The sequence below is a fragment of the Talpa occidentalis genome, unplaced genomic scaffold (genome assembly GCF_014898055.3).
Source record: "Talpa occidentalis isolate TD23 unplaced genomic scaffold, MPIMG_talOcc4v2.1 talOcc4.3, whole genome shotgun sequence".
NCBI classification, from domain to species: domain Eukaryota; kingdom Metazoa; phylum Chordata; class Mammalia; order Eulipotyphla; family Talpidae; genus Talpa; species Talpa occidentalis.
In genome coordinates this window covers 103,556,162-103,582,378 of record NW_023603184.1, presented here as the reverse complement: position 1 = coordinate 103,582,378, position 26,217 = coordinate 103,556,162, and the positions used below count along the sequence as shown (strand labels likewise).

At 41.5% G+C, this 26,217-nt stretch overlaps 1 protein-coding gene across 4 annotated transcripts in view; it reads right to left on the bottom strand.

Annotated features, from left to right (window-relative positions):
• Positions 1 to 1,912: 1,912 nt before the first annotated feature.
• CDCA7 (cell division cycle associated 7) overlaps positions 1,913 to 26,217 on the bottom strand; it is a 40,057-nt gene continuing 15,752 nt past the window's right edge. For 2 of the 4 annotated variants that reach the window (XM_054699871.1, XM_054699870.1), the window contains exons 3-11: positions 9,544 to 9,666; positions 8,884 to 9,120; positions 6,939 to 7,175; positions 6,577 to 6,654; positions 5,572 to 5,781; positions 5,075 to 5,212; positions 4,403 to 4,552; positions 3,823 to 3,959; positions 1,913 to 3,204 (exon numbers count right to left, since the gene is read on the bottom strand). In XM_054699871.1, the coding sequence (XP_054555846.1) occupies positions 3,174 to 3,204; positions 3,823 to 3,959; positions 4,403 to 4,552; positions 5,075 to 5,212; positions 5,572 to 5,781; positions 6,577 to 6,654; positions 6,939 to 7,175; positions 8,884 to 9,120; positions 9,544 to 9,609 (1,284 nt within the window). In that variant the 5' untranslated portion in view covers positions 9,610 to 9,666 and the 3' untranslated portion in view covers positions 1,913 to 3,173. Of the gene's footprint in view, positions 3,205 to 3,822; positions 3,960 to 4,402; positions 4,553 to 5,074; positions 5,213 to 5,571; positions 5,782 to 6,576; positions 6,655 to 6,938; positions 7,176 to 8,883; positions 9,121 to 9,543; positions 9,667 to 12,323; positions 12,398 to 26,217 lie in introns of those variants that run through there. The other 2 variants (XM_037523557.2, XM_037523558.2) reach the window with 2 other exon arrangements.

Below are 26,217 nucleotides of genomic sequence, written 5' to 3'. Positions count from 1 at the left end.
CACCATGTGGGTTAGTTCCCTGGCTGGGGACTGAACTCATGCTGCGGTGGCTGGTGATAGCTTGATAGCGCTGAGACTTAACCTGTAGACCACCAGGGAGGCCCCGCCATTGGAAGATATTAAAAGACCTTTGATTCTGAAAACTGATTTTAAAAATCAAGTCCTTAATGTCTTTTCTGTACAAACTACCTAGTAGTTTTCAGTTGATTAATGAAGGAAAGAGAAAGTATAGAAATGTTCAGCAGTGGCCACTAACGATACAAAAAGGGAGATAACAGCATAGTATGAGACTTCTGATATCAGTACACAAACTCTAAAGCATCATGATTGCTTCTGAATCAGACCAAGTTTCTAGATCTTACCACAGCTAAGAAACAGTGGAACACATTAAATAAATAAACCCACTAACAAAAAGCAGAAAATTCTCCAGGAGCAAGGGGGGAGCAAGGTCAATCAGAAGTATCCCTTTTGGGCTAGAACATACGTGCACTTAAATCTTCTTAAGTGTCATTATTCCTAGAATACCTGTTATGAAGGGTTAACATATATACTGTAGTGAGCACTGTTACCTGGCACCTAGGAGGTGCTTAACCGATTCTAGTTTCCTTCTTTTGGCAAATTATTTAAAAAGCTGCACTGAGCAAGGGCCACAATCATGCATTATCAGGAGGGACTTTCATCTGACAATGAACACAAGGCTCAAGATTGTATCCAAGTTTCTTGGATCAGCTATGCTATTTAGGAGGGACAAGCCATAAAGCTAATTCCTATAGCATTATCTACTAGAAAACTTATTTCACATTTAATTGTCAAAACTGAGGTCGGGAGCTGTGCAGCGGGGTGTATAGGAGAAAGCTCAGGGACCCCACGCTGTCAAGGCTGAAGACTGAGTCACTGCCCTAAGCTTTCTTCATCACAAAACGAGAGTACAAATCCCACTGCTTATGGTTATGAAATGCTTATGAAATGGCTGGTAATGGAAATTGCCATTTACTTTTCCTCCTTTCACTCCTATTTAGCATGCTTTTAGGTTTTTGTCCGTCTGCTAGATTATAAACCCTTTAAGGGGAAGTTTTCAAAATCAACTGTTAGTAGTCAATGTTTAATGAAAACCACATAAATTCCGCTGCATAATATTAAAACACCAAATGTTTTCCAAACCACCACCCATTTTGATTAGCTCTAAACATTAATGCTTTTCCCAACTGTATACCTAAAGGGTTGGGCTACAATTTGGGTTAAGACCCCAAGAATTTATAAAAATACCCATTACTTTTATATCTACACAGAATATCAGTTGTGTAACTTTACTCAGTCTTCTCTAATGAATGTGTGGGATAGACACAGTTTCTTACATAAGTCTAGAGCAGGAGTCAGCAAACTTTGTAAAGCACCAGATTATAAACACTGTAGGCTTTGTTTGCCTTATTGCCACATGTTTTCTAACCTTCTAAAAATATAAAAAAAAATACTTAGTCCATGTGTCATATTAATACAGGCTGCAACAGGATCTGGCCCAAAGACTGCAGTTTGCCAATTTCTCCTCTAAACAGGGTTTTGAACATTTTAGACCATGCTGCTTTTGTCTTCTCAGTCCCAGAGCAGGCCTCCAGGCACACTCTGCCTTTCATAAACATTCGGAAGGTTGATAAAAGGGGTTGTGAAATCACTATTAGTTCTTGGGTTGGCAAATGGTGATGGAAAAGAAAACATTTTAAAACTAAACAGGCACATATTTTTTAGCTTGCAACAGAGCTGTCTCAGTTGATTTTCTCATCAACGACAATCTTATCACTGAGCTAGTTGCTGTTCTTGACAAGGCCAAAGTGGCTTTTTTTTTTTTTTTTTTGCTGAAGTTCAAGAAAAAAATAAAGATGTAGCGCAGGATGGCTTAATACTAAAGGCACAAAAAGGAGACAAACTGGAACAAAACATTTTATTATTAAAATAAAAACCTTTGTATAAAAAAAGCATTACAGATCAAAAGCTCTATTTACATTGTATTGATCTGAAGTCCAATTCACATCAAATACCAAATAGGTGCAGCAACTGCACATGCAAAGTTAACACACCAGCACTCAGATCCCATCTCCAGCAAATGACTGATTAATACAAAGGGACAGAGGGAGATGGCACATGAAGTCTGCCCAAAATCTGAAGTTCAACTGTGGAAAGTCTCCCATCTCTAAAAAGGCACATCTCACTGTTCTAAAAGTGCTTAAGATATCAACTTGAGTCTTGTGCTAGTGTATCATTTCTTCAAGAAAGCAAAAACTTCAAAGAATCACGCGCTTGTATTAGAATCAGTTTTTCCAGGTAAAATGGTCAAGAATTTATTTATATATGAACTGAAATAAACTTGGTAAGCAACAGTTAAATTCAAGTTTTACAGCTTCAATTCAAATCTGCCTATTCCCAAAGCCTCCCCATCCTGATGCCCCAGGATGTCTTTTTTATAATGATTTCAAGCGCAGCAATGCTCACTCGCCTTCGGCTCGTGTGTGCATCAGATGCAGCACTTAATCTCATGGTGGAAGAAATCAGCGGCAACTGAGTCTCAAGTGGGACAACCTGCATAGGAAGCACGATACATGGAATATTCTCATGAGACATCCAAAAGGATATACTCCACTTTCCAACAATTACCTAATTTTTCCACATTGCTTTAAGACTTCTGTGCCTTGATTCTGTTAAAACTCAATCACATCCATTGTCTTCATGGAAACAAGTTAGAAGGCTGGTCTCTGGAATTCAGTAAATGTAGCTGGTTAACACCACTACTGTGTTTCTAAGTGCTTGGTTTTATGGGTAGGTTCCAGGGCTATTTCAACACCAATGAAATCAAACGTGCTTTCATAAAACTGTCATTTAAAAAGAACTCAGAAACAATGCATGGGGACAGAACCACCGGAAACGGGGGCGGGGGGGATGTTATGGGGTGAGGAGTGAGGCAAAGCCAAGGAGAAACAGCAGGAGGGCAAAGTGGAGCCAGCAATTACCTCCATGATGCTCAGAAACACATGCATGTCTAAAGAGAGTCACTTGATCTGAGTTTCCTATAAAACACACTGCTCACTAAACTTATTTGCTCAGATTTCAATCACACAACAAAACTGAAAGCTTTAACAAGGAAGATTTGTGCAGTGGAAGGCAGGCCATGGATCTTCCAAATATTATGCTTGCATTTCAAATTCCTGTTTCAGACTGAAAGAGAAAAGGAAAACGTATCAGAATATAGTTTCAGCCTGAGTTCTCTTGTGAAATCCTAATTCACTCTTTCTACAACTCATAAATACAGGGTCCAGTCTTAAGTATAATTTAGGCCTCTTTGTCCCTTTCTGCCTCTCTCCCCTTTTAACGTCAGAAACCTTGATTCATTTATTACTTTCTGATAGCTTTAATAAGAATTTTGCTTTGTTGAATTGTCTGCTATGCAAATGTCCAGTATTTGTCATTCTGACTTGCACTTTAACAGTAATTCCCTCAAACTCCCTCCATTTTGCTTTAAATAGCAACATCTCATCTTTCCTAATGACCGAACAGTAATTCATTGTGTGGATATATCTCATCTCCTTGACCCAATACTCTGTCAGTGAACATACAAGTTGTTTCCATGTCCTAGCTATCTTAAATAATGCTGCAATAAATATTGTAGACCATATAATTTTTTGAGTTGACAATTTCATGTCTAACTTGAAATTGAGCCACACACATACATGGCCCTATTGGCAATCCCCAGTCACTATCTGATTTCTATCATTTTTTTTTATTAAGACACTTAAGTAAATACCTAGGTGTGGAAGCAAGAAAATTCAACATTACCTTTTCAAATAAGCATGCACGTTCCCAAAGCCATGGTATTTTGCTAAATACACAAGGACCCCAGTCGCACACCGCCCATCACGCTGCCGACAAAAGCTGCAATTGCAGATTCTGCGACAAGGAGGGCAATGCCAGTTCTGAAGAACAGTGAAAAATCACAATTATTTCAGACCTTATTCTCTCCTCCCCTGCTCCACTCATCTATTCCTACTTAACCTCTGAGATTGGTATCATTAATTGCACTTAAATCTTTTAATTTTTTTATTAAAAAAAAATTAACATGGTTAATATCCACTAGGCATATCTAACATTCCCTTGGGAAACCCAGCAAATAAAATGCCATAGCAACTACCAGGGATAGATGGAGAATGAACATCCCTTGAATGGCCCAACCCCTAAGCACTCTGGAAGGGGCTCACATCTATGCAGCACCAACAATAAGGATTCATCTGCCTTCCCTGAAATGAACACCTCACTACACTGGTAACTCCAAGCTTTCTACTGATGCCCTGTTTTCTGGTGTCTTCAGGCTCAGAGTTGACCTTCAAGCTGCAGGAGACCACCCTCTCAAGGCACTTACTGGGTCCAGAAGAGCATCCCTGACCTCTTCACCATAACGATTTCGAAGGCAAGGACCGCAGAACTGGCCTCGAACTCCCCAGCACTCTGGGTTTCTACAGTTTGTTTTTGTATCAATAGTTTTCTGGCGGCACTGATGACAAGTTGATCCCTATACATAACAAGCAAGTAAAAAAAGAAAAACTTTTTGATAGTCCTTTGTGGGTAGTCTGACATTTTGTCTTTGATTCCTATTTACATCTACATATACACACAGCATGTGAAGTATCACAAGTGTAGTGATTTCATTCAACTGGCAGCTGCAATAACTAATAGCAAAACTACTTCCCTGTGAGAAAAGGTTTTGCATGCCAAAACACCTGCCCAAATCCTTTATCTTTAGCATGCCACCATACCACGTGCCCTGCAGCCATCTAGGTAGACACACATAACAGATACATAGCAACCATGTGGGGAACTAAATCAACTTCTAAATCAAGAGAAAAGATTAAAACTACCAAAAACTTACTAGAGTGCTAAAACCCAGGGCGACTATACCAATTTCCCGTATGAAAAAACACACTGGCACACATTACCCTGAGACCTTTAGAGTATTAGCAAATCTCTAACGACAAACGCTATCCTTCCTCTGTTATGCCTGTTACATTTTCAGACATTATTTAGAGATTTTTACCAATGAACGGTTATATATCTTCTCTCGAGAGTTGCTGCAAATATTCTCCAACTCTTCTTCTGTAATTTCTTCCACTGGACGAATTACATGCGGGAGAGTCATGGAGCCAGGGCGACGAATTCTGGGCATGTCCTCGTCCTGCAGGACAGAAGCACAGGAACAGAGTCTTTACTGGTTCTCCCCAGTTCTGGATCTCAGAGACTTGGATTTGTAACTTCTTCACAGAAATTCAGCTTGGAGAGGGAGCAAGACATTGAGTTTACCATAGGATAATGGGACATGATGGAAAACAATTCCTACGATTAAAAAAATAGTCAAAGTTGACTCTTGACTGCAAACAAAATCATTAAATAGGTTTATATGACATTAACAATTCTGAATGGCTTGAAAAAAACATTTAATACAATCATTTGGTGCTAAGTATGTACCTGTATACCTGATATTGGGTCTACAGAAGATATAAATCAGAATAGCACACACAAAATCAGAGCACTCACATTCATGTAGCCATCTATGGTCTTCCTCTTTCTCACCAACATGTACTTATCTTCCTCCTCCTCCTCCTCCTCCTCCTCCTCCTCTGTGGGTACAGTGCTAGATGACCCGAGAATCCGGGACCTTGACCTGGTTAGAGGGCGAGCTCTCCGTTCAGGGTTTCTCCGAGAAGCCGCGCCTGGGAAGGTACGTCTCCGGGGCGTCTTGGATTGCTAGACAAAATACATTACGAAACCCACTGATTTCAAAATGAAGAGAAGTAGCACCTCAAAAGGAGAGGTCTATTTTCTATTTCCTTTTTGCTTTTCCTAATGAACAGAAAACGGGCCCCCAAAATGACATAGCTATTTTAATTCTGCCTTTATAGCACTAATTCTAGTTTATCTCAAACTGAGATGATCTACTTAGTCTTTTTAAACACATAATGGGCGTCATTTTCCAAAACTTTTCCACTACCATTCAAGCCCTGAGACATACTCACTGTTTCTATACTGCGCAAGAGAGAAATGTATATACTGCTTTCCTTTTCTGTTCTTTGCCTCTTTCCTTTCTCCTCAGGGAGAGGCGGGGAAAGGAAGCAGACACACAAATTCCTCTGAGTTGTACCAGTTCAGTTCCTCAGAATATAATCACATGATACCATACTTGGTTAAGAAAATAGCCTTTTCTTTTTTTTCCCCTCAGATTTTAAAAAGATCGACCATTACGAATCTGCCATAGAGGAGGAACGTGCTCAGGCTAGGAATATAGAAAAGATTTTTTTCAACCTTTATTCCCTGTCCGTAAGGGCTTAGCCTAGGTGGGAAGAGATGTGCAGTCAAAGGGGTATGATGCTGCAGCAGCAGGGCACAGGGGCCACACCTGCCTTGGATGCCAGGGAGAGATCTGCCAGGAGGATCCCTCTGTGTCTCGAAGACCATACCAAATAATAAATTGAATTTTAAAATATCATAACGAATCTACTTCCCACCTGCCCAAAACACTATACAACAAGGATTCGCACTTACTGAACGGGGGCCTAGGAGGGAACGCCGTCCAGGAAATGAGCCAGGCAAGCTTTCCAGTTCTGACATTAGTTTTGCCAGCTAAGAAGGGAGGAAATCAAACAAACCATTAGTTTGGAGAATTTGCTGAAAATGAGCAACTTCTGGAAATTACAGCAGCATATGTCAAAGAGCTTCAGATTTCCCCTACACATTTACCAAGACTTTAATCGATTTCTTTACAAGCTAAAGGGGGAAAATGCATTTTAAAGCACATATTGTAAAGACTTTACAGTTACACCGAAAATAATTCTCTAAGCACAAAAAGTCACTTAGAGAAAAGCTGAGAAGAGTTAGTTCTAACATGTTCAAGGTCAGACACCTACCATTGCTTTGTTTTGCTTTATATTTAAGGCTCTTTTCTCCAAAAAATTCACTCCGCTTTCCTCTTCTGAATCAGAATTGGAATCGGTCACAGAATTCTCTAAGGGTTCAGGGACCGCTGTTTTTTTGGCGGCTGTTCCCCTGGTGTTCCGAGCTGGAAACTTCATGGCCACGCGGAGCTGTCCAGCAAGTCTGCCCTGGCTGCGGGTCCTGCAGCCCATGCGGGCCGAAGGTGGTCTCTAGTTAACCAGAGCAGTGAGTCATTAATAAGGCTCAGTGGACGACAGCCAGCACAGGACACTCAAAATCCTTTTTGAACAAAAGACACTTGCATCAAATAAATTTTAATTGGACCCTGACAGTTCTGGGTAACAAAATCAGGAATTACAAATGACAATCTGAGTGTAAATGAACTTACACAGTCTACCCAGGTCACAGGGCTCTAAGCTACTTCATAGCCCTTAGGCTGGTGGTTGTCAAGTTATTTTTTAAGATGTGAGAACCCTACTCTCTAATTCCTTTAAAAATATTTTTATGAATTTCAAGACTTCCTATAGGAACAAATTATGTGTTCTCCGACAGACATGGTCTCCATGCTTATAGCAATACGAAACTATAATAAAGGTGTCTCAATGCTCTAATCTACTTTTTTGGGTGGTAAAACATATTATAACACAATTTATCATTTTAACAATTTTTAAGTGTATAGTTTAGTGGCCTTAAATACATTCACACTATGTTCAACCATCCATATCCAGAACTTTTGCATCATCCCAAACTGAAACACCTCGCCTGTTAACTCCTCACTCTTCACTCCACCCAGCCCCTGGCCATCCTACTTTCTCTCTTTATGAATCTGACTCTTCTGGTTACTTTTCTAACCCACTTTTTATAAGCCTGAAATAAAATAAAAATTAGCCACTGAGAAGATACAAATTAGAACTGCAAATTAGAACTGCAAAAAAAACGGTATTTGCAAAGATATGGTAAAACTAGAGCAAAGATATGGTAAAACTAGAACTCACATACACTGCTGGCAGGAATGTAAATGGCAATGACTCTGGAAAATAATCTGTCAGTTCCTCAAAAGGCTAAGTAAACATAATTACTACAAGATCCAGCAAGCCTATTATATACCTGAGGGTATGTGCAGACAAAAACTTACATATGAAATTTCTTAGCATATGATATCAGCCCACATCTTTCGACCCAATCATCTATCAACTGATAAATAACATGTGGCATCTTCACACAATGGAATAGTATTTAGCTATAAAAATATGCGCAGTATTGGCACTTGCCACCCAACTATAAACACACTGCTTCCTCTGTTGACAAAGTCTTGCTAACAAGAAAACATGCAAGGGGAGAGTGGGACCAATGTGCAGGAGCAGCAGCAGCAGCAGTGGCCTGAGGAGCATGACAGAGCTTAAAAAGGCAGGTCAGTGTGCACAGGAAAAGCCAACCAAAGAGCAAGAGTGGAAGCAGGAGGAGTGCTTATTGTCATTATCCACATTCAAGCTCCTGTACAGGAGTTATCACCTGTTCTAGATGCAGGCATAAGTCCCGTGGTGGGGACCAGCCCTGATCAGAGACTGGACTGGGCATTTAAATACAAAAGTAGCTAATCCTGAGAACAAACTGGAATCAGTGCTTCCGCTGATTAGGCTAAGTTTCTGTGGCAAAAGAAATCTGGAGGTTGACCAATTTTATCTTACCAGTTTGCAAGATTTTCTAAGTCTACCAAATTTTCAAGATTTACAAGTAGGAGCGTGTTAGTAAAAACTGCTTTGAGGCATAAAGAAAATATTCTTAAAATATTCCAAAGATCAACAAAATCTTCTGGCATGATTAAAATGAAAATTAGAAGAATAAAAAATTTAAGCAAGTATATCATGCCTCTAAAGGTCCCTTACTTTTTGATATTGGTGAAATTCTCAAACTCACCATTCCATCTTGTATCTCACTTTCTGAGAAACCGCAAAATGATTCATCATCAGAGTCGGCATGAAAAATACTGGCCAGTTCGTTAGTGACATCTGGCCTTGGTTTCTGCAAAAATCCACAATGGTCTAATACATCTTGCACCTCACTTTCTGAAAAGCCGCAGAAAGATTCATTATCAGAGTCCTCATAAAAAACATTTGCCAGTTCTTCACTGATATCTGACCTGAATTTAGGTTTCTGTAAAATAAATAAATAAATAAATGTGGTTGTGCATTTTTTTTTTCTGTTTCAAGAACCAATTTTCCATAAACCGTGCAGAGAGCAAATCACATTTACAAGAGCACTACAAGAGAATAGCTTTTGTTACAAAGAAAAATGGTTCAGAGGTTTACAAATGATTTCTGAGTTGTTATGGCAAATCATCAGGCATGTTAGGTTAGGCGACATTTCAAAAGGATAGAATAAGTAGCTAATCTATCTCCAACAATTACTACCTAGAACCACAGCAAAAAGTGAAATGAAATTATAGTGCATACTGTATTTTCATAACGGCTGTATAGAAATGTAGGCAAAAAGCAAGCAGTTTTAATCACGCACAAAGCATTTGGGGCATTTTGAGCACTGCAGACTCAATTCTGTTTATTCTCAGGCAGCACTTACTGTGTTTGCAAAATTATCAGAAGCAAAGCTGTCACAACTGTCATCAGAGGATGACGCAGTTTCCATGGAAATCAACTTCACATATCTGAATTTCTTGAAGTTCTTTACTCTGAGATCCTTTTGCTGTAGATGGAAATGGCAATGCTATTAAATAGGATGCTTACTATAGTACCTAACTAAAGACATCTTTTCTGAGTTTAGCAGGTTTAAACAGCCGAGTAGATAGGTCCATTTCTAATACTCTACAAAGAAAAAACAAGGATTTACAACTGCTACCAAAAAATTCAAAACCAGATTAAATCCTAAAATGGGATCCCTTTGCAGAAAAATTGTAATGACATTCGTCAATCTATTCAACTATCTAGAGCTACCTTTTCTACCTAGCTTAAGAGCCCCCAAGCTCTTAGCCTTATACTCAGCTCCTTAAGGAGTTTAATGCTAAACTCCTAAAACCCACACCCCCCACCCTTTTGAAAATTAAACACTAGTTCTAAAAGGAAATTTTGAAAGTACAAAATTGTAGAGTGATTTTTCTCCCTTAGCCAAAATCAAGCTAATGAAGTCTTTTTATGTAGCTTTAAGCGATGTACTGTGATGCTAATTTTCCCAACTACAAAACCTGGGCAGGACCTCTACTTCAAGATGGCAGGCTTCCAAAAAGGCCTCGTTCCAGTCAGGAAGGGTATAGTGAATTCAGCTCTAGTCCTTACAAACCAAACCTATCAACCCAGTGAGCAAATGGTACAAAGAGCCAAGTTAAAGGTCAAAACAGCATTCCATACCCTGGTAGAATGCCTGATTCCACTTCAGCTCTCTATTAACCTGGCCTGAAGTTCAGCTTTCTGCAGAGCCCTTGCTAAATAAGTTTTCAGAAATCCTTCCAGAAGGCACACATTACTTGTGGATATGAGAGTTCTTCCTTCATTCTTACACAGTTAACTGCCAACACTGTTCATCAGAAAATGCAATTGGCATCTATCTCACACAAAACCCTGAACAGCAGATTCTGCCATTTTCAAATATGGAATGAGATTTCTTTTCATTTTTAGTATGGCCATGGCAGAGCAGAAGTACTATGTGCCAGTCCTCACGATGGCAAGTTCTGCTTTGTATGGTCCCATAAAATAATGCCAAGATGCGAGGTGTCAAGTAACAGTCCTGACCTCCCTGTTGTACATCTCACTTCATTCAGATATAAAACTATTTTCATGATGATAGTACCCAAACACCCTCTGCTCCTAGATAGACTACTCAATCATCTTGGGAAGTTTTTGCCCTTTCTCGTTACAGAAAGGCAGTAAAGTGGAATAGGTAGGGCTACTACCTATTGAACGAGATCTCACAAACCACCCACTTTTCAGATGAAGAAATTCAAAGTTCTAGGGAGGTGAGATAAGGTTGCCCAAGATCACAGGGCTGGAAAGAGAACTCAAGTCTGCAATCTCCCAAAAACAGTTCCTTGAATTTTTGCAGGAATTACCCGCAAGCAGTCAGAGGCCCAGGACAGCCTCAAGGGAGGCATTCTAATGGAACCTGTCAGGAAATACACGCTGGGTTTTTTAACAAGTCAGCACTTGCCAACAGTTTGTTACCAGGGAAATGTACATCTGGAGCAAAGGACTGATAGAAGCACGGCAAATAGTTGTAGTTCAGACGAACTTTTTTTTTCCCGGCATTTACTAGGCGGAACAGGCATTAAATATGCTTTCACATTATGCTCTATTCCTTGCCACAAAGATGCCATCATTATTATTCCCGCTTAACGAACGAGGGGAATGAGGCTCAGAAGTGAAATGGATTACTCAGGTCACAAGAACGCCCAATTCTGAACCCAGGCACGTCCCAGCCACACAAGGCAAGACAAGCCGCCGCCCAGCCCCGCCCGGGAAATCTGGTTCTGAAACCACGCCCTCTCCCCTGCCCCCCAGGCGCCCCACTCTCCTCTGAGACTTATTTCAAGCATTGCCACTCCCTCCATGCCCACCCAACCCCCTCTTCTCAGCTCTCCGGCTGCAGACCCTCCGTTCCGGTTTCCGTAGAAAGTAAAAAGAAACGTTCCTTTGGGGGTAACCCCATGCGGCCGCGAGCAGGGCTGGCGGGTGGGGCGGGGTGTGAGGAAGGAGCAAATGGTGGGCCCACAGTTTGGGCCACTCGGTCCTTCCACTGAACTTAATTACCTCCCGCGACTAAAGGCGCCTCCTCCCAAGTGTGCCCTCTAAGTTTCAAAGAGGCCAATTTGTGAGTCCTTCACCCCGAAATGCACCAACCTCAGCAGTTACATGCTGCAGCCAGCGCAGCGGGGCAAAAGCAGGCGCGCCAAAGTGGCCCCCGAAGCCCCCAGATGCGCCCGGGAGGAGCCAAGGGCCGGGCAGGGCGGCAGCGCGGCAAGTCCTCAGGGAGCTGGGGGGAGGGGGCTCAGGGGGAGGGGGCAGCATTCCCCAGGGCGCCCCGCCGATCGACTCCGGGCAGCGGACACAATGAGGGGCCTGGCACCCGGGCCGCCGTCTGGCCCCCAGCGCACGTGCACCGCGGGCGCACGTGGCCTCGGGCCGCTCACCATCCTGAAAGCGGCTCAATTCTCCCAGCCGTCCCAGACCCGGCAGGGGCGGCCCCCGGTTCCGAGGCACCCCAGTGCGCGGAACCCGGGGTTCATCTTCAAGGGAGCGGCGGCCCCGGGCGGCCACCAGTTGGGCAGCACTCGGGCCGCGGACTTGGCATGACTGTGCGCGCGCCCAGCACCCATCTCACCCGCCCCGCGGGTGCGCCCGCCCAGCCCTCACCGGCCCGCGGCGAGCGTCCATGCTGGCGGCGGGCGCCTGGTCGGCGGTCGGAGCAGGGAGAGCGGAGCCGCAGCGCGCGCCGCCGTCCCGCAGGGCTGGAGCAGCCGGAGCCGCGCGGCCGCGGGCGGGGCGCGCAGACCCGGGCCCCGAGGGGCGGGGCCCCGGCCGGGCTTTCCCGCGTTGGGGCGCAGGTCCTGCCAGCTGTGGTAACGCCCCGCTGGGGCGCGAGACCCGCTCGGACCCCCCGCGAAATGCGATCTCCAAAATAACGTGAAGTCCATTACTAGCCTCGGAGTTTCTTAAAATCCGCTTTGGAAAAGTGGCGCTTTTAGGGTGCCGGGACCGTTCTCTTTACGTTGCTGTGTGGACCTGGCCGAGTGGCGCGAAAAAGGTTCGTATTGCCCCCGGGTTAACAAGCTGATTTGCATGAATTTTGGAGCTGGGGACGGAAACGTGGACATGGGGGGAATGGAGAGCAAGGCGAGTCCACGCCCAGTGGCCTGCATTTAGCACTTTCATTGTGGTGTGCCGCTTACAGTATTTTCATTAAAAACAAATTTAAATAAAACCAACTGCACCCGTGTCGAAGCTGATTCACTCACTGTCCTGGAAGTAGCGGCTCTTATCTGGCAACCACACCATTATCTGAAGCAATAAATCCTGATCTTTCTTACCAAAAAGCTCTGGAGGCCAAGTGTTTTTCATTAAGATTTTTGGGGTTTAAGTTGGAGGGGGGAGGTACTGTTGCTAGTAAAGCTTTACGTAGGGGATAAGTCTTTAGAGCTATCAAGGATATAAGGGAGAGACTGTTAATGTGACTTGGTGGATCTTTCTTCCGTTAGAATTTAGAATTACCTAAATCAGAATGAAAGTGAGAGAGTTTTCATTGCCATTTTAATCGAGCCAGACATTCCGATGAAATAAGGTGTGGAGCTTTACTTTTTCTGTTTAGTAAAAGAGCAGGGAAAAGTTCCTCTTAGATAGTAGAATAAATTTGGTTGTTTTAAAAGACCCTAATTATAACCTTACGTTTAAAACAAGTGCTTGAAATGAAAACATAAATACCTTCCCCTTTCTCAATTTTCCTGTCAGAAATAATTCCTTTGCGGTAAGAGAGTATGCAGGAGTACCGCGTTCCCCTCTAGCTGGACTGAATACAAAAACCTGGGAGCAAATGAAAATGCAGAACAGTGCATTGGAAGAATTAGAAGCAACTTGGTCAGTCTTCCACCTTTTGTAAAACATGCCTGACCGTGGTCACTGTGCCACAGTGCAAGGGACAAAAGTAACTCAAGGACTGTCCCCAAAGGTAGACTCCAGGAGGTGGGGGTGGGGATCCTCAATACATTTGTTGAGTAAACAAACTATATGAAAGTGAGTGAACTAAAATTGTCAGTACTGTGTCCTTGGGAATACAATCTTGTGCCACTAAAATTAAAACCCTTTGAAACTGTGGAAGGCATAAAGTAGGAGAAGATTAAGTCTTTTTCCCTATGAAAGGATATGATAGGAAAATTCTTAGTCCTCCTGGGGCCCTAGAAAATAACTTGGTTTACATGTTTGTTTAAGGATAAGCACTCTGGTCTAAAAATGAAAATTAAACAAGGAGATGTGTTTCACTTAGATTGGCAAAAATGTAAAAGCCTGATAAGACAAGCAGTTGGTAGGAATATGAGGAAACTCCTGCAATGGTACTAGCAGTTTAAATTTGTTAACTTCAAAGGGTAACTCAGGAGTATTAAGAAAATCACTTGCAGAGATACATCTTAAAATGGTCGTTCATGCTGCAATTTAGAACGCATTAAGTAGATGGTAAAATCAATTCAGGGGGTAGAAACTAGCATATTTTCTTCTAAGTTTTGGAAATAGAATATGAATAGTATGACTGTTATTTCCTGAAACTTCTGTGTGATGTGTGCGCGCGTTATATAAAATGTGTATTTCATATTGTGTTTCACCATCAAACTTTTCAAGGTACTGTCCTCGAGGCTCTGTCCACGTGTCATATAAGATGCTCACAAATTTAGCCAAGGATTATGAAGTGGTTGCCGCCAGGCTCTGTTCTGCAGACACAGAGGCCAGGGAGTTTACATTTTAGTGGGAAAGCAAAAATAAATAAATGAGATAATTTCAGACATGATAATTATTGAAAATTAAAATAAAAGCAGGATAATGGGATAAGAAATCAAAGAGGTACTAATTTAGAGACGAGAAACAGGAAAGGTTTCCCTGAAGAGGTGTTGTCTGATCAAGAGCTTGAATAAAGGGAGGAGGAAACCACAGGGAAACCAGGAAAGTGTTGGCTTCAGGCAGAGAGAACAGCTGGTTCAAAGGTTCTAAGACAGTCAACAGAAGCAGCCTAGGGCACTGGTTACAGAATTAGGGACAGGGAGGGGTCAGACACCTGGGGCCTTCCTGGCCAATGGGAAGAGCTTTGAAGTTTATCCCAGGTGTGATGGGAAGGATTTTAATTAAAGAAAAGACCCAATCTGTCCACCCCACTTGGGCTGTGACAACAGTAAAATGAAGGGGAGCAAGAGTGAAGCTGGAGACACTTTAGAAGACTCTGGAAGAGGAAATGATGGCTGGGACAAGGCAAAGTGGTCAGATTTACAATATTTACTTTGAAAGGAGAGTTAATTGGACCTGAGTGATGGATGGTATCTGGGAGAAGAGGAAAATTTCCCTTCCTCACATGAGTTCTTCTTAGGCTAGTGGGGCAGGCAATCAAATTAACATCAGACAGATTAGTATGAGAAAGACCCAATTTAATGACAACATATGGGGGTTTTGTGTGTTATCCTATAGCTTTTATTCACTTGACACAAAGAGTTCCATTTCCTATTAAGTTAGCAACTTGACCCTGAGGTTCTGAGTGCTCAGCACTTTATAATAGAGGTGAACTGAAGTCAAACTTGAACTCAAGATGATTGGCTTTAAAAGGCAAAGAACATAATAGCTAGTAAGATGTATCATTCCTAGATGTGACTTCTAAACAAAGCTAATGTCCCAGGAGATGTGTTGCTCTAAGTCCCACACACCCTTCCTCCCCTCATTGTATAACATCAACCCGATAGCTCTAAACCAGAGACCTTCTGGTAAGCCGTACATACCTGAGGACAAAGGGCTGGAGTTTTCTCTGTGTTTGTGAATACAGACAGGTTACAGTCTGTCAGGTCACAAATCTCTATTTTAAATAACCCTCTAATTATAGGTTTACCTCCCTGGTGCCTGCTTTCAGGATGCACAAAGGCAAGAAACATAAAAGGCTTAAAGTTACCCCTCCTTTGCCAGAAACCACTCTGTGGGAGGGCCCAGCCCATTACCACCCTCCTTCAGTTTAGTCCACAAATCCTACCTCTCCAAACCAATTTGGTGTGTTTGCTTTTGATCATATGTCAACACAGTTTAGCAGGGTCAGTTTGCTGACATCTGATACCTGACTAGGGAAAGGAGTATGGAAACATGAATGCAAACCTGGCCATTTATAACAAGAGAAAATAATTTGGTTTTGGTTTTTCATGGATGAGCATTATCCACTGTGAGATATTTAACTGCTGGTGTTAAAGCATCATTAAACACTGGATGAAATAAAGTCCAGTTTTAATTATAGAATCAGTAACAATAGTATGGAAACTGAATTATAAGTATAAGCTAACAGTTCCCCTCCAACTTGTTCCTAAAACATTTTTTAAAATTTGCACTTAGCGAGTAATTTGTTTTTAATTGAGTTTTTTGTTTATTTTTGACTGTCTTCCCTCTGGAAACTGGCATAGTGCACCAAAAAGATGTGGGGGGGAAAAAAAAAATCTCTGTTCATTGTATAGGCAACATATTCTAAACTGTCCTGTTTTTGTTTTCCAGGTCAATGATTTCCTTTTCAGATCAGATCTGTTTGCTTTTGGCCATTTTTTAGAAAGAGAATTGTTGCAGAGAGAGGAAGTTTAACTATTAGCTAAAAGGAAGTTTAAGGGTAGATTAATTTCTAGAGTGAACAAAATGCAAGATGTTGGTAAAGGCTGTGTATGCACATTGACCTATACAGTTCAAAACCAGACGACCAGCAGTGCTCAAAAAATTAAACACAGATTACAGTAGGGCCTGTTAATTCTATTTAAGAGAATTAATAAGGAGGTATTTGGAATGGTACACAATGACTCTACTCTAATGGCCTCCAATGGGGTTTCATAAAACTTCTCTCGCCTGAGGTTTAAAGAAGAAAAGAATCTCCCTGAGTAACTCCCCTTGGGACCTAAAAAAGGATTACGAAATGGAAGGAAGGCTTTTTCTGTCGCAGCATCTGTAACTACAGTTGTCACCAAACATCAGCAATTGAGAGCATGATGACGTGATGTGAGTGGTAAGAGCAAGTTGCTTTGCTGATGAGGCCCAGCAGGCAGGGGAGCAGAGAAGAGGTACTGGCGGGTACAAGAGACAAGAGAAATGATGGAGCAGATCACAGGAGTCTAAGGCTAGAATTGAAAGGCCTAAGGAGTTGGCATTGTATGATATAGGCAACAGGGTCTTGAGTAAAGGAACAATGTAATAAAGTTTGCATTTTAGGAAAACTGCTCAGGCAGCCATAAGAAGAATGTGCAGGATGGGAATGAGGGGAAATGGTTAGGAAGCCATCAACAACTCTCTAGACAAGAAAGGATGAGGGCCTAAATTAATATCGTTCGGGTAAGCCTAGAACAAGAGGTAAGTGTGACACTGGTTGAAGAGAGATTTAGGAGCTCAGAGCAAGGAAGAGTGTGAAATGGTAGGACTAAAGAAGAAAAGAATCTCCATGACATCCTCAGAAACAAGTCAATGAGCTACATTCATAATGGTGTAAGTTTGGAGATATATTTTGACATTTTTATGAAAAACTAAAAAGAGGGGGTGGGGGAAGCAAATATTGTTTAAAAATGAACAATGATATAAAAATTTTTTTAAAAAATTAATAACCCCCCCCAAAACCTAAAAAGAATGATTATGATCCCAATAATCAAATAGCAATTAGAAATAGAAGTAGAATATTGGTCTCCAGCTGGAATTATATTACTATTAATTTTATTTTATTTTTATTTATTTATGCATACAAGAGCTAGGGTATAGGCCAGATATGGGGGCCGGGGTATGAGAGGATTCACCAGAGACAGAGTGGGGAGTAGAACAGGCGGATCTACTGAAATACACTGCTGAGGGGAGCAGCCGGTGAGACAGGAGAGGTCTTGTTGTGCCATGTGAGTTAGCTCGTTGGCCAGGGATTGAACTCCTGCTTGCAGACTGCTGTGCTACAGTGACTGCCGTGCTGCAGTGGCTACCGATAACTTCATAGTGCTGAGACTGAACCCCTTGCGCCACCAGGGAGATCTTATTAGGGTAATTTTTTTAAAAAGTACAAGAAAGCACCCATATTAGTGTCCTGTCTGTGTCTGTAAACATCCACTATATGCCCAGGACTGCCCTAACACCTAATGTAAGGCAGGACAACAAGGAATCTGGTGTGTTGGCACAAGGCTTGTAGTAAACTGAGCTCAGCCCTAATATTGCTTCAATTCTTAGACATTTCTTTTTTAAATTTCCTCATTCCAGTAATAGATACTTACATACTTACCAATATATTCAGTATTTTACTACTTTCATATACTTTAATGAATATTTAAATACTAAATATTTCAATAATATCAGCAATGTTGATGGTGGTTAAAGATTCAGTTTATCCCATGGGTTGTAGGCTGGCACAAAGGGCTTGTAGCACAACTAGACATGGATGGTTATTGCCAGCAAGTTTTGAGTGCTACGACTGGGGAGCCCCATGATATCATCTCTGGATATCATCTCTTAGACACAGGAATGTGAGTTTATGATTGGAAAAGTAATTGAATCATGTTAGTCTAGGGCATCTTTGGGATTGTGGAATGGGATGTTATGGACTTATCAGGCTCAATAATATATACAGCTAAAATCTACTGAGCATTTGCTATATGCCAGATCTATACTCATTTAATGGTGACCCTGGAGGCAGGCTTGGATTATTATTTCCATTTCATAGGTAAAATACTAAAATGAAGATATATTTACCAATGAAACATGGGTATTAGTTTAACTCAGGCAGAGCTTATGTACCATGTTTCATGCCACATGATAATGCTCCCCTGCTCCCAGGCACTGCAAACTGGACACCTGGACATGGGACCCCTGATCCATAATACCTTAGTGACCCCATAGACACATACATATACGCAAGAGGAACTTGAGCTGATCACTTTCTTTGTCCTGGTTTAATCTCCTGTTATGCCAGGGGTTAATGCTGGTCAATGGTAAGACTGAAGATAAAATGAGGCTCTGAGTCCACAGCACATCAAAGCTGTCTGTGAGCAACATTATAAGGAAACAGAAGAGACCAAATGGCTGGTAAGAAAATTGGGTTAATTCAGAACAATTCTTTGGAGAATTGTCCAAAACTTGCAAAAAATTTAAACTGCAAAAACTGGTATCTTAGTTCTGGTTACCCTAACAAATACAGATTTTCCCTGATAGTCAAAAGTACGGGATTCCTATGAAATCTTTCGTAAACCAAAATGGTGTAAAGCAAAGAAGCAATTATCATTAATTTATATGGAGAAATTTTTGAACATTCTCAGGCCCACATAAAACCTAAAATAACACTATCAAATAATAAAAGCTGGAGAGCTATGCTTGAAACACAGCTGCGTACAGCGGTTCTGGGGAAGGAGCTCAGCAGTGCCACGCTCCCTGCTCAGGGTGCCTGCAGCCCTAAGACAGATACTGCAAAACATACACAAACCTCACTTTTCACCTTCTGTTCTAAAAGTTAAAATCCTTTTTGGATCTCTCTCATTTAGCAAAAGCAGGCACTAATGTAGGTCTTCCAGAAAAGCCAGGTGGGGTAATGTCAACTTTCAAAGGGGCTCCCTGTGTGTCCGATACATTGGGTGGTTTAAACAACAAACTTTCCTCTCTCATAGTTCTAGAGGCTGGGAAGTCCACAATCAAGTTGCTGGCAATCCAGTGTGGGGTGACGGTCTGCTTCTTGGTGTACAGATAGTTTCCTTCTCTTTATATCTTCACCTAGCTGAGAATAGACAGAAAAACAAGCTCTCTCTCATGTCTCTTATAAGGGCACTATGGTCCCACACATGAGGACTATCTTTGTGGCCTGATTACCTCCCAAAGGCCCACTTCCAAATGCCTTCACATTGTGGGGAGTGATCAGCATATGAACTGGGGGGAATACAAACATGAGTAATGAATACTAATTGGAATTGGTAAAGCCTGGTTATTCTGGTTACTGTCTTTCAGAGAAGAGTCTAAGAGAGTTTAGTCTAGTTTGTCACTGGAACTGTGATGATAATCCCACCTCTGGCATGAGAGCCCGGCCTCGCTGGTTCTATTTGGATTCCTCTTTTCAGATTAGAGACTAAAAGCCTAGCTATGATGGTATTTTAGTTTTCTGTGACTGCTATAAAAATTACCACAAACTCAGTGGCTTAAAGCAATAGAAATGTCTACTCTTATAGTTCTGTAGACCAGAACTCTGAAAGCAAGATATCAGCAGGACAGTGCTCCCTCCAGAGGCTCTAGGAGACAGTCTGTCCTTGCCTCCTGTGATTGTACTCAATCTCTGGCTTGTGGCTTCAGAATTCCAATTTCCACCTCCATCTTCACATCACATTCCCTTCTGTTTCTGTGACTTATCCTCGTGTCTCTTATTTATGCATACAAGAACTGGGGTACAGACCAGAGGGATGGGGAGTGAGAAGATTCACCAGAGACAGAGTGGGGAACAGAACAGGCAGACTGACTGAAATACACTGCTGAGGGGAGCAGCGGGTGAGTTAGGGGAGGTCTGCTGTGCCATGTGGGTCAGCTCCCTGGCCAAAGATCAAATTTGTGCTGCAGTGGCTGCAGATAGCTTCATAGTGCTGCGACTTAACCCCTTGTACCACCAGGGAGGCCCCTTCTTGTGTCTCTTATAAGGGCACCTGATATTGGATTTAGGGCTTGGATAATTCAGGATGGTCTCTTCTCAAGAGTGTAACTTAATTACATCCGCAGAGACCGTTTTCCAAATAAGGTCACATTTACAGAGATTGGGTATTAGGAGAGGACATCTGTTTGGGGGTGGGGTGCCACTGTTCACCCCACCACATAAGTCCTGTATGGGAAGGTAAAGTAATAAGCTTTCAAGTTTCTTTCCATTTATTTATTGAATTCTGGGGGTTGGAACATACAAAATTCCAGAGTGACTGATAGAGAGACTCAGCCTACAGAGCTCTATATGCTATTTGAAAAATGGGGGAAGTTGCTTTTAAAAACAATTTGATTAGGATGACCCATTACTTTTCAGAGGGTTACTTTTGGGGATGCCTAGAAAAATAAAGAGAAAAAGCTGACATCCTGCCATTTGACCAGTGTAAGATTCTGGTAGGGTTTAGAGATCTTACTAGGATCAACAAGCTAACGGTGCCCAGGAGACAGTTCAGGTTACAGAAATAGAATCTCACCTTAAATGGCTCAAGTAAAAGATACATGAGGAATAATAACGAGACTCATGAAAACATACCACCAGGTCATATCTGTCTAGACTATAGGGGGGAATTGGTGTCTCTGGATTAATAGAAAAGATCATCATATCCTATCACCTTGGTACAACTGTAAAGTATCTAATTCCTAATAAATTCTGCAAACAAAGTTCATTTCCTTATAAAATCCTATAAGTCTTTTTTAAAAAAGATTTATTTATTTATGCATACAAGAGCTGGGGTGCAGGTAAGAGATGTGGTGGGTGACAGGATTAACCAAAGACAGAGTGGGGAGCAACAGGCGGATATACTGCTGAGGGGAGCAGCAGGTGATGGAGGAAAGATCTGCTGCACCATGTGGGTTAGCTCTCTGGCTGCAGATAGCTTCATAGTGCTGCGTCTTAACCCCTTTGCCACCAGGGAGGCCCCTAAAATCATGTAAGTCTTCCAGGGCCTTGCTAGACAATGCTTTGGCATTACATTAAAGATACACATAATAAAAAAGTTTTTCATACAATTATCTTCTTGCCATGTTTCCAAGTTTTAGATAATTTTCCCCTGTAATCAAAAATTATTTCTAAGCCTCCTTATTATATAATCAGCAAACGTAGGGCCACATGGTATCGAGCAGCCACCAAGGCTAAAAAACTAAATTCAGTCTAGAGACTATGAAAAGGGTCCAGAATTGTGCATTCAACATCTTCCATGAGTCCAAAGATAATTTTCATAGCAAACAGTTGCTCATCTGTTCCATGGATAAGGAAACCCAAACCGGAAAATTATGCTTTACAAAGTTTTACCTACAGTATCTATAAATGTGAGGGTTGCCTCAGACTTTACTCTGAACCCTGAACAGTTGCCCTTCCTTATACTAGACCTTGCTGCGCCTGCATCTTTTTTCACAAATGTTGATTATTAAAATTAAATAAAATTTGCAGTCTCAAAACATAACAAATACTGTCCAGATTCCAACTGAAAAACACCTATTATACTATAAACCAGACAGATTTCAAACTAAAAGAAAAAAAAAGACAGTTCACACATGCCAATATCAAAATGACAGTTACCTGATTCTGATAGAATTACTGTTCAAAGATATTAAAGCAACCATGAAATTTTAGAACTGAAAAATACAATTAAAAACTCAGTGGATAGGGGCCTCCCTGGTGGCGCAGCGGTTGAGTACTGGGTTGCGAATCTGCCTGCGGCCTCTGCAGCGCCGGTTGGATCCCCGGCTGCTCCCCGGCCACCCGAGGAGGGTCCCGCATGGCGCGCAGACCTCTCCTGCCGCCCGCTGCTCCCCTCAGCAGTGTACTTCGGTCCTTCTGCCTGCTCTGCTCCCTGCTCTGGCTCTGGTGAATTCTCTCACCCTCCCGCGCTTCTGACTGTACCCAGTGCATGTATAAACAAAACAAAACAAACAAACAAAAAAAACTCAGTGGATGGACTTCCCTGTTGGCGTAAGTGGTTAAGCATAGCACTGTGAAGCTATCTGCAGGCACTGCAGCTGGAGTTCGATCCCCGGTTGGCCATGGAATATTACTCAGCATTCAAAAAAGATAAACACATGCAATTTGCAGCAACATGGATGGCGCTGGAAGGGATCATGCTCAGGAAAATAAGCCAAAAAGAAAAAGAAAAATACCGGATGGTCTCACTCATAGCAGGAATCTAGAAAACTTAAATAAGGGACCAGGAAAATGAATAACTATAAGAAAGTGAAAATCAAAATCAACAAAAACTATGAACCAGAGACACTTTTTGGGGGGTTGGGGGGCGGGAGGGGAGGGATTGGGGTCAGAATGGGGGGATTGCAAATGTATGAGGAATATAAAAATAAAATTTATTAATTAAAAAAAAAAAACAAAAAACAACTCAGTGGATGGGCTCAACGACAGATTAGAGGGCATAAAAGAAAGTGTCAGTGAACTGGAAGATGGAGTAATAGCTATTAACCAATCTGTATTAAAGAAAATAAGACTGAAAAATGAACTGGGACTCAGGGACTTGTGGGGCCATAATAAAGGATTTAACATTCATAACAATGCCCTCCTGGTATTAAAGGAGAATGAATGTGGGTGGGGAAAGAACACAAGAAGCTGGGAAAACCTCAAATAGCATATACCCAAAGAAATCCAGGCCAACATATTGGGCCTCCCCAGTGGCGCAGCGGTTGAGCACTGGGTTGCGAAGCTGCCTGCAGCCTCTGCAGCGCCGGTTCAATCCCCGACCGCAGGGCGAGGGTCCCACATGGCGCGCAGACCTCTCCTGCCGCCCGCTGCTCCCCTCAGCAGTGTACTTTGTCACTCTGCCTGTTCTGCTCTCCGCTCTGGCTCTGGTGAATTCTCTCACCCTTCCGCACCTCTGACTGTACCCAGTGCTTATATAAATAAATAAATAAATAAATAAATAAATAAATCTTTAAAAAAAAAAAAAGAAATCCATGCCAACATATAATAAAACTTCTGAAAACCACCAACAAAAAAAAAACATGAAAGCAGCCAGAGAAAATGATACCTTAACAATGGGGGAAAACAATTATGACTGACAACATATTTTTCATCAGAAAACAAAAGCCATGAGGTGGCACAGTATTTCTCCAGTGCTGAAAGAACAAACTGTCAACCCTTTATCCTAGATCCAGTAAAAATATCCTTCAGAGATGAGGAAATGAAAATATTCTCAAATGAAGCAACATGAGAATTTGCAGTGACCAGATCTATCTAAAGGAATGGTTAAAGGAAACTACAAACAGAAAGGAAACTTAAGGAAGGGAACCTTGGAATATCAAAAGGAAGAAAGAACACACACACACAAAGTATGGGTAAATACAACAACTTTCCTTGTCCTCTTGAACTTTCCAATTTATGTTTGATGGTTGAAACAAAAATCTTAAAACTGTCTAATATGGTTCTAAATTTATGTTAAAGAAATAAGACAATTTTATCATAAACGGGGAAGGTAAAGGGAGAGAAAACTGCTATACTTCACTTGAACTTGTGACATGAAAACACAGTAGATTAAAAAATAAAAATAAGATTTTTTTTAATTTTTAAAAGAAAACATAGATTGTGATAAGTATGATACTGTCAAGACTTAGAGCAAACATTGATAAAAACATAGAGAGATAGACCAAAAATATAATCAAAACGAATTCCAAAAAATGTTTGAGTAACACACAGGAAAGAAGAAAAATAAAACAGAGAAACAAAAATATGAAATAAATGACAAAATAACATAGATAAACCTTAGTATATCTTTACATTAAATGTAAATGTTCTAAATACACCAATTAAAAAACAGAATGACAGGGCCTCCCTGCTGGTGCAGCGGTTGAGCGCTGGGTTGCGAAGCTGCCTGCACTGCAACTTCTGCAGCACCGGTTTGATCCCCGGCCACTGGGTAAGGGTCCCTCCCACATGGCATGCAGACCTCTCCTGCTGCCCACTGCTCCCTTCAGCAGTGTACTTCATCAGTCTGCCTGCTCTGCTCTCCCCTCTGACCTTGGTCAATTCTCTCACCCTCCCATGCTTCTGACTGTACCCAGTGCTTGTATAAATAAATAAAGAAATCTAAAAAAAAAAAAAAAAAAAAAAAAGACAAAAAGACAAAAAATCAATACATTAAAAAAATAAAAAACAGAATGACAGTGGACTGAAAAACATGACTCAACTATATACTATTTACTGCTTATAAGAAATTCACTTAAAATATCAGCTAAAAATGATCCAAATATTAATAAAAGGAAATGAGTGGCTATATTAATATCAGATAAAGTAAACTGCAGAGCAAAGAAAATTAAAAAAAGAGGGACATTACACAATGGAACATTTCTGTTTTTACAGTCAACGATAGAAACAACCTGTACATGAACTTTCATAGTAACTCTATTAATAATATAAAAAACTGGAAAAAATCCTGCTATCCTTCAATGACTCAATGGTTAAACAAAGTATGGTATATAAACACCTTGGATTACTCCTCAGCAATAAAAAGGAACAAACAATTGAGACATAAAACAATTTGGATTGTGAGATCGCATACTGTTTGATTTCATTTATATAAGAGTCTTGAAATGACAAAATTATAGAAATGGGAAACAGATTAGGGGCTAGGGAAGTAAGCATAATTATTAAAAGATAACAATGAAGAAAACTGTGGTGATGGAAATGCTCTATAGCTTGACTATATCAATGTCAATATCCTGGTTGTAAAAGCCATCATTGTGGGAAACTGGGTAAAGGGTACTGAGATATCTCTCTTTTTTTTTCCGAATGTGCATGTGAATCTACAATTATCTCAGAATTTAAAAAATTCAAAATACAAAGCTTGAACATAAAAAAAAACACCGAGCAGTTATAAAGTTCTAAAATATATTGTCCAAAGATGTAGAGATGAATGAAATCAAATACCAGAAAGGAAAAAAATGCTACTGAGGTTCTGCATCAATAATGGAGTAGAGGGCCTCTCTGTTGGTACAGGAGGTTGAGCGCCACACTGTGTAGCTGTCCGCAGCCTCTGCAGTGCAGGCTTGATCCCAGCTGGCCAGCGAGAATCCCACATGGCGAAGCAGACCTCTCCTGTCTCATCCACTGCTCCCTCAGCAGTGTATTTCAGTTATTCTGCCTGTTCTGTTCCCCACTCCGTCTCTGGTGAATCCTCTCACCCTCCCGCACATCTGGCCTGTACCCCAGTTCTTGTATAAATAAATAAATCTTTAAAAAAATAATAATGGAGTAGAAGCTCCTATTAAGACAAACGCTCCTGCAAAAATATAAAAGTCAGGGGCCTCCCTGGTGGCGCAAGGGGTTAAGCACTGCACTATGAAGCAATCCCCAGCCTCTGCAGCGTGAGTTCAATCCCCGCCTGGCCAGAAAGCAACCCACATGGCGGGGCAGATCTCTCCTGTCTCGCTCGCTGCTCCGCTGCTCCACTGCTCCCTTCAGCAGTGTGTTTCAGTCAGTCTGCCTGTTCTGTTACCCACTCTGTCTCTGGTGAATCCTCTCATCCTCCTGCATCGCAGGCCTGTACCACAGCATTTGTATGCATAAATAAATAAATCTTAAAATACATATATAAAAATCAGTTTCTTGAAGTCATTACAGGGTGGCTAAAAGCAAGCTGTAACTGAGAAGGAATTTATAGTTTAAGAAGGGAAAGCTCTGTGTGAGTTTCCCATGACTTCATTTGAAGGCAAACTTCAGTTGGCACCAGCCAAGTTGGCCAAATCTCCAATAGAAATCTGCACTCTTGCTGGCTTAAAGAACCAGTTTAAAGTGGCCACAAAAGCTGAAAACTGAAGGGAAAATTTCAGAAGAGAGAGAGTCATAGAGGGATAGCCTCGAACTCTGAACATAAGT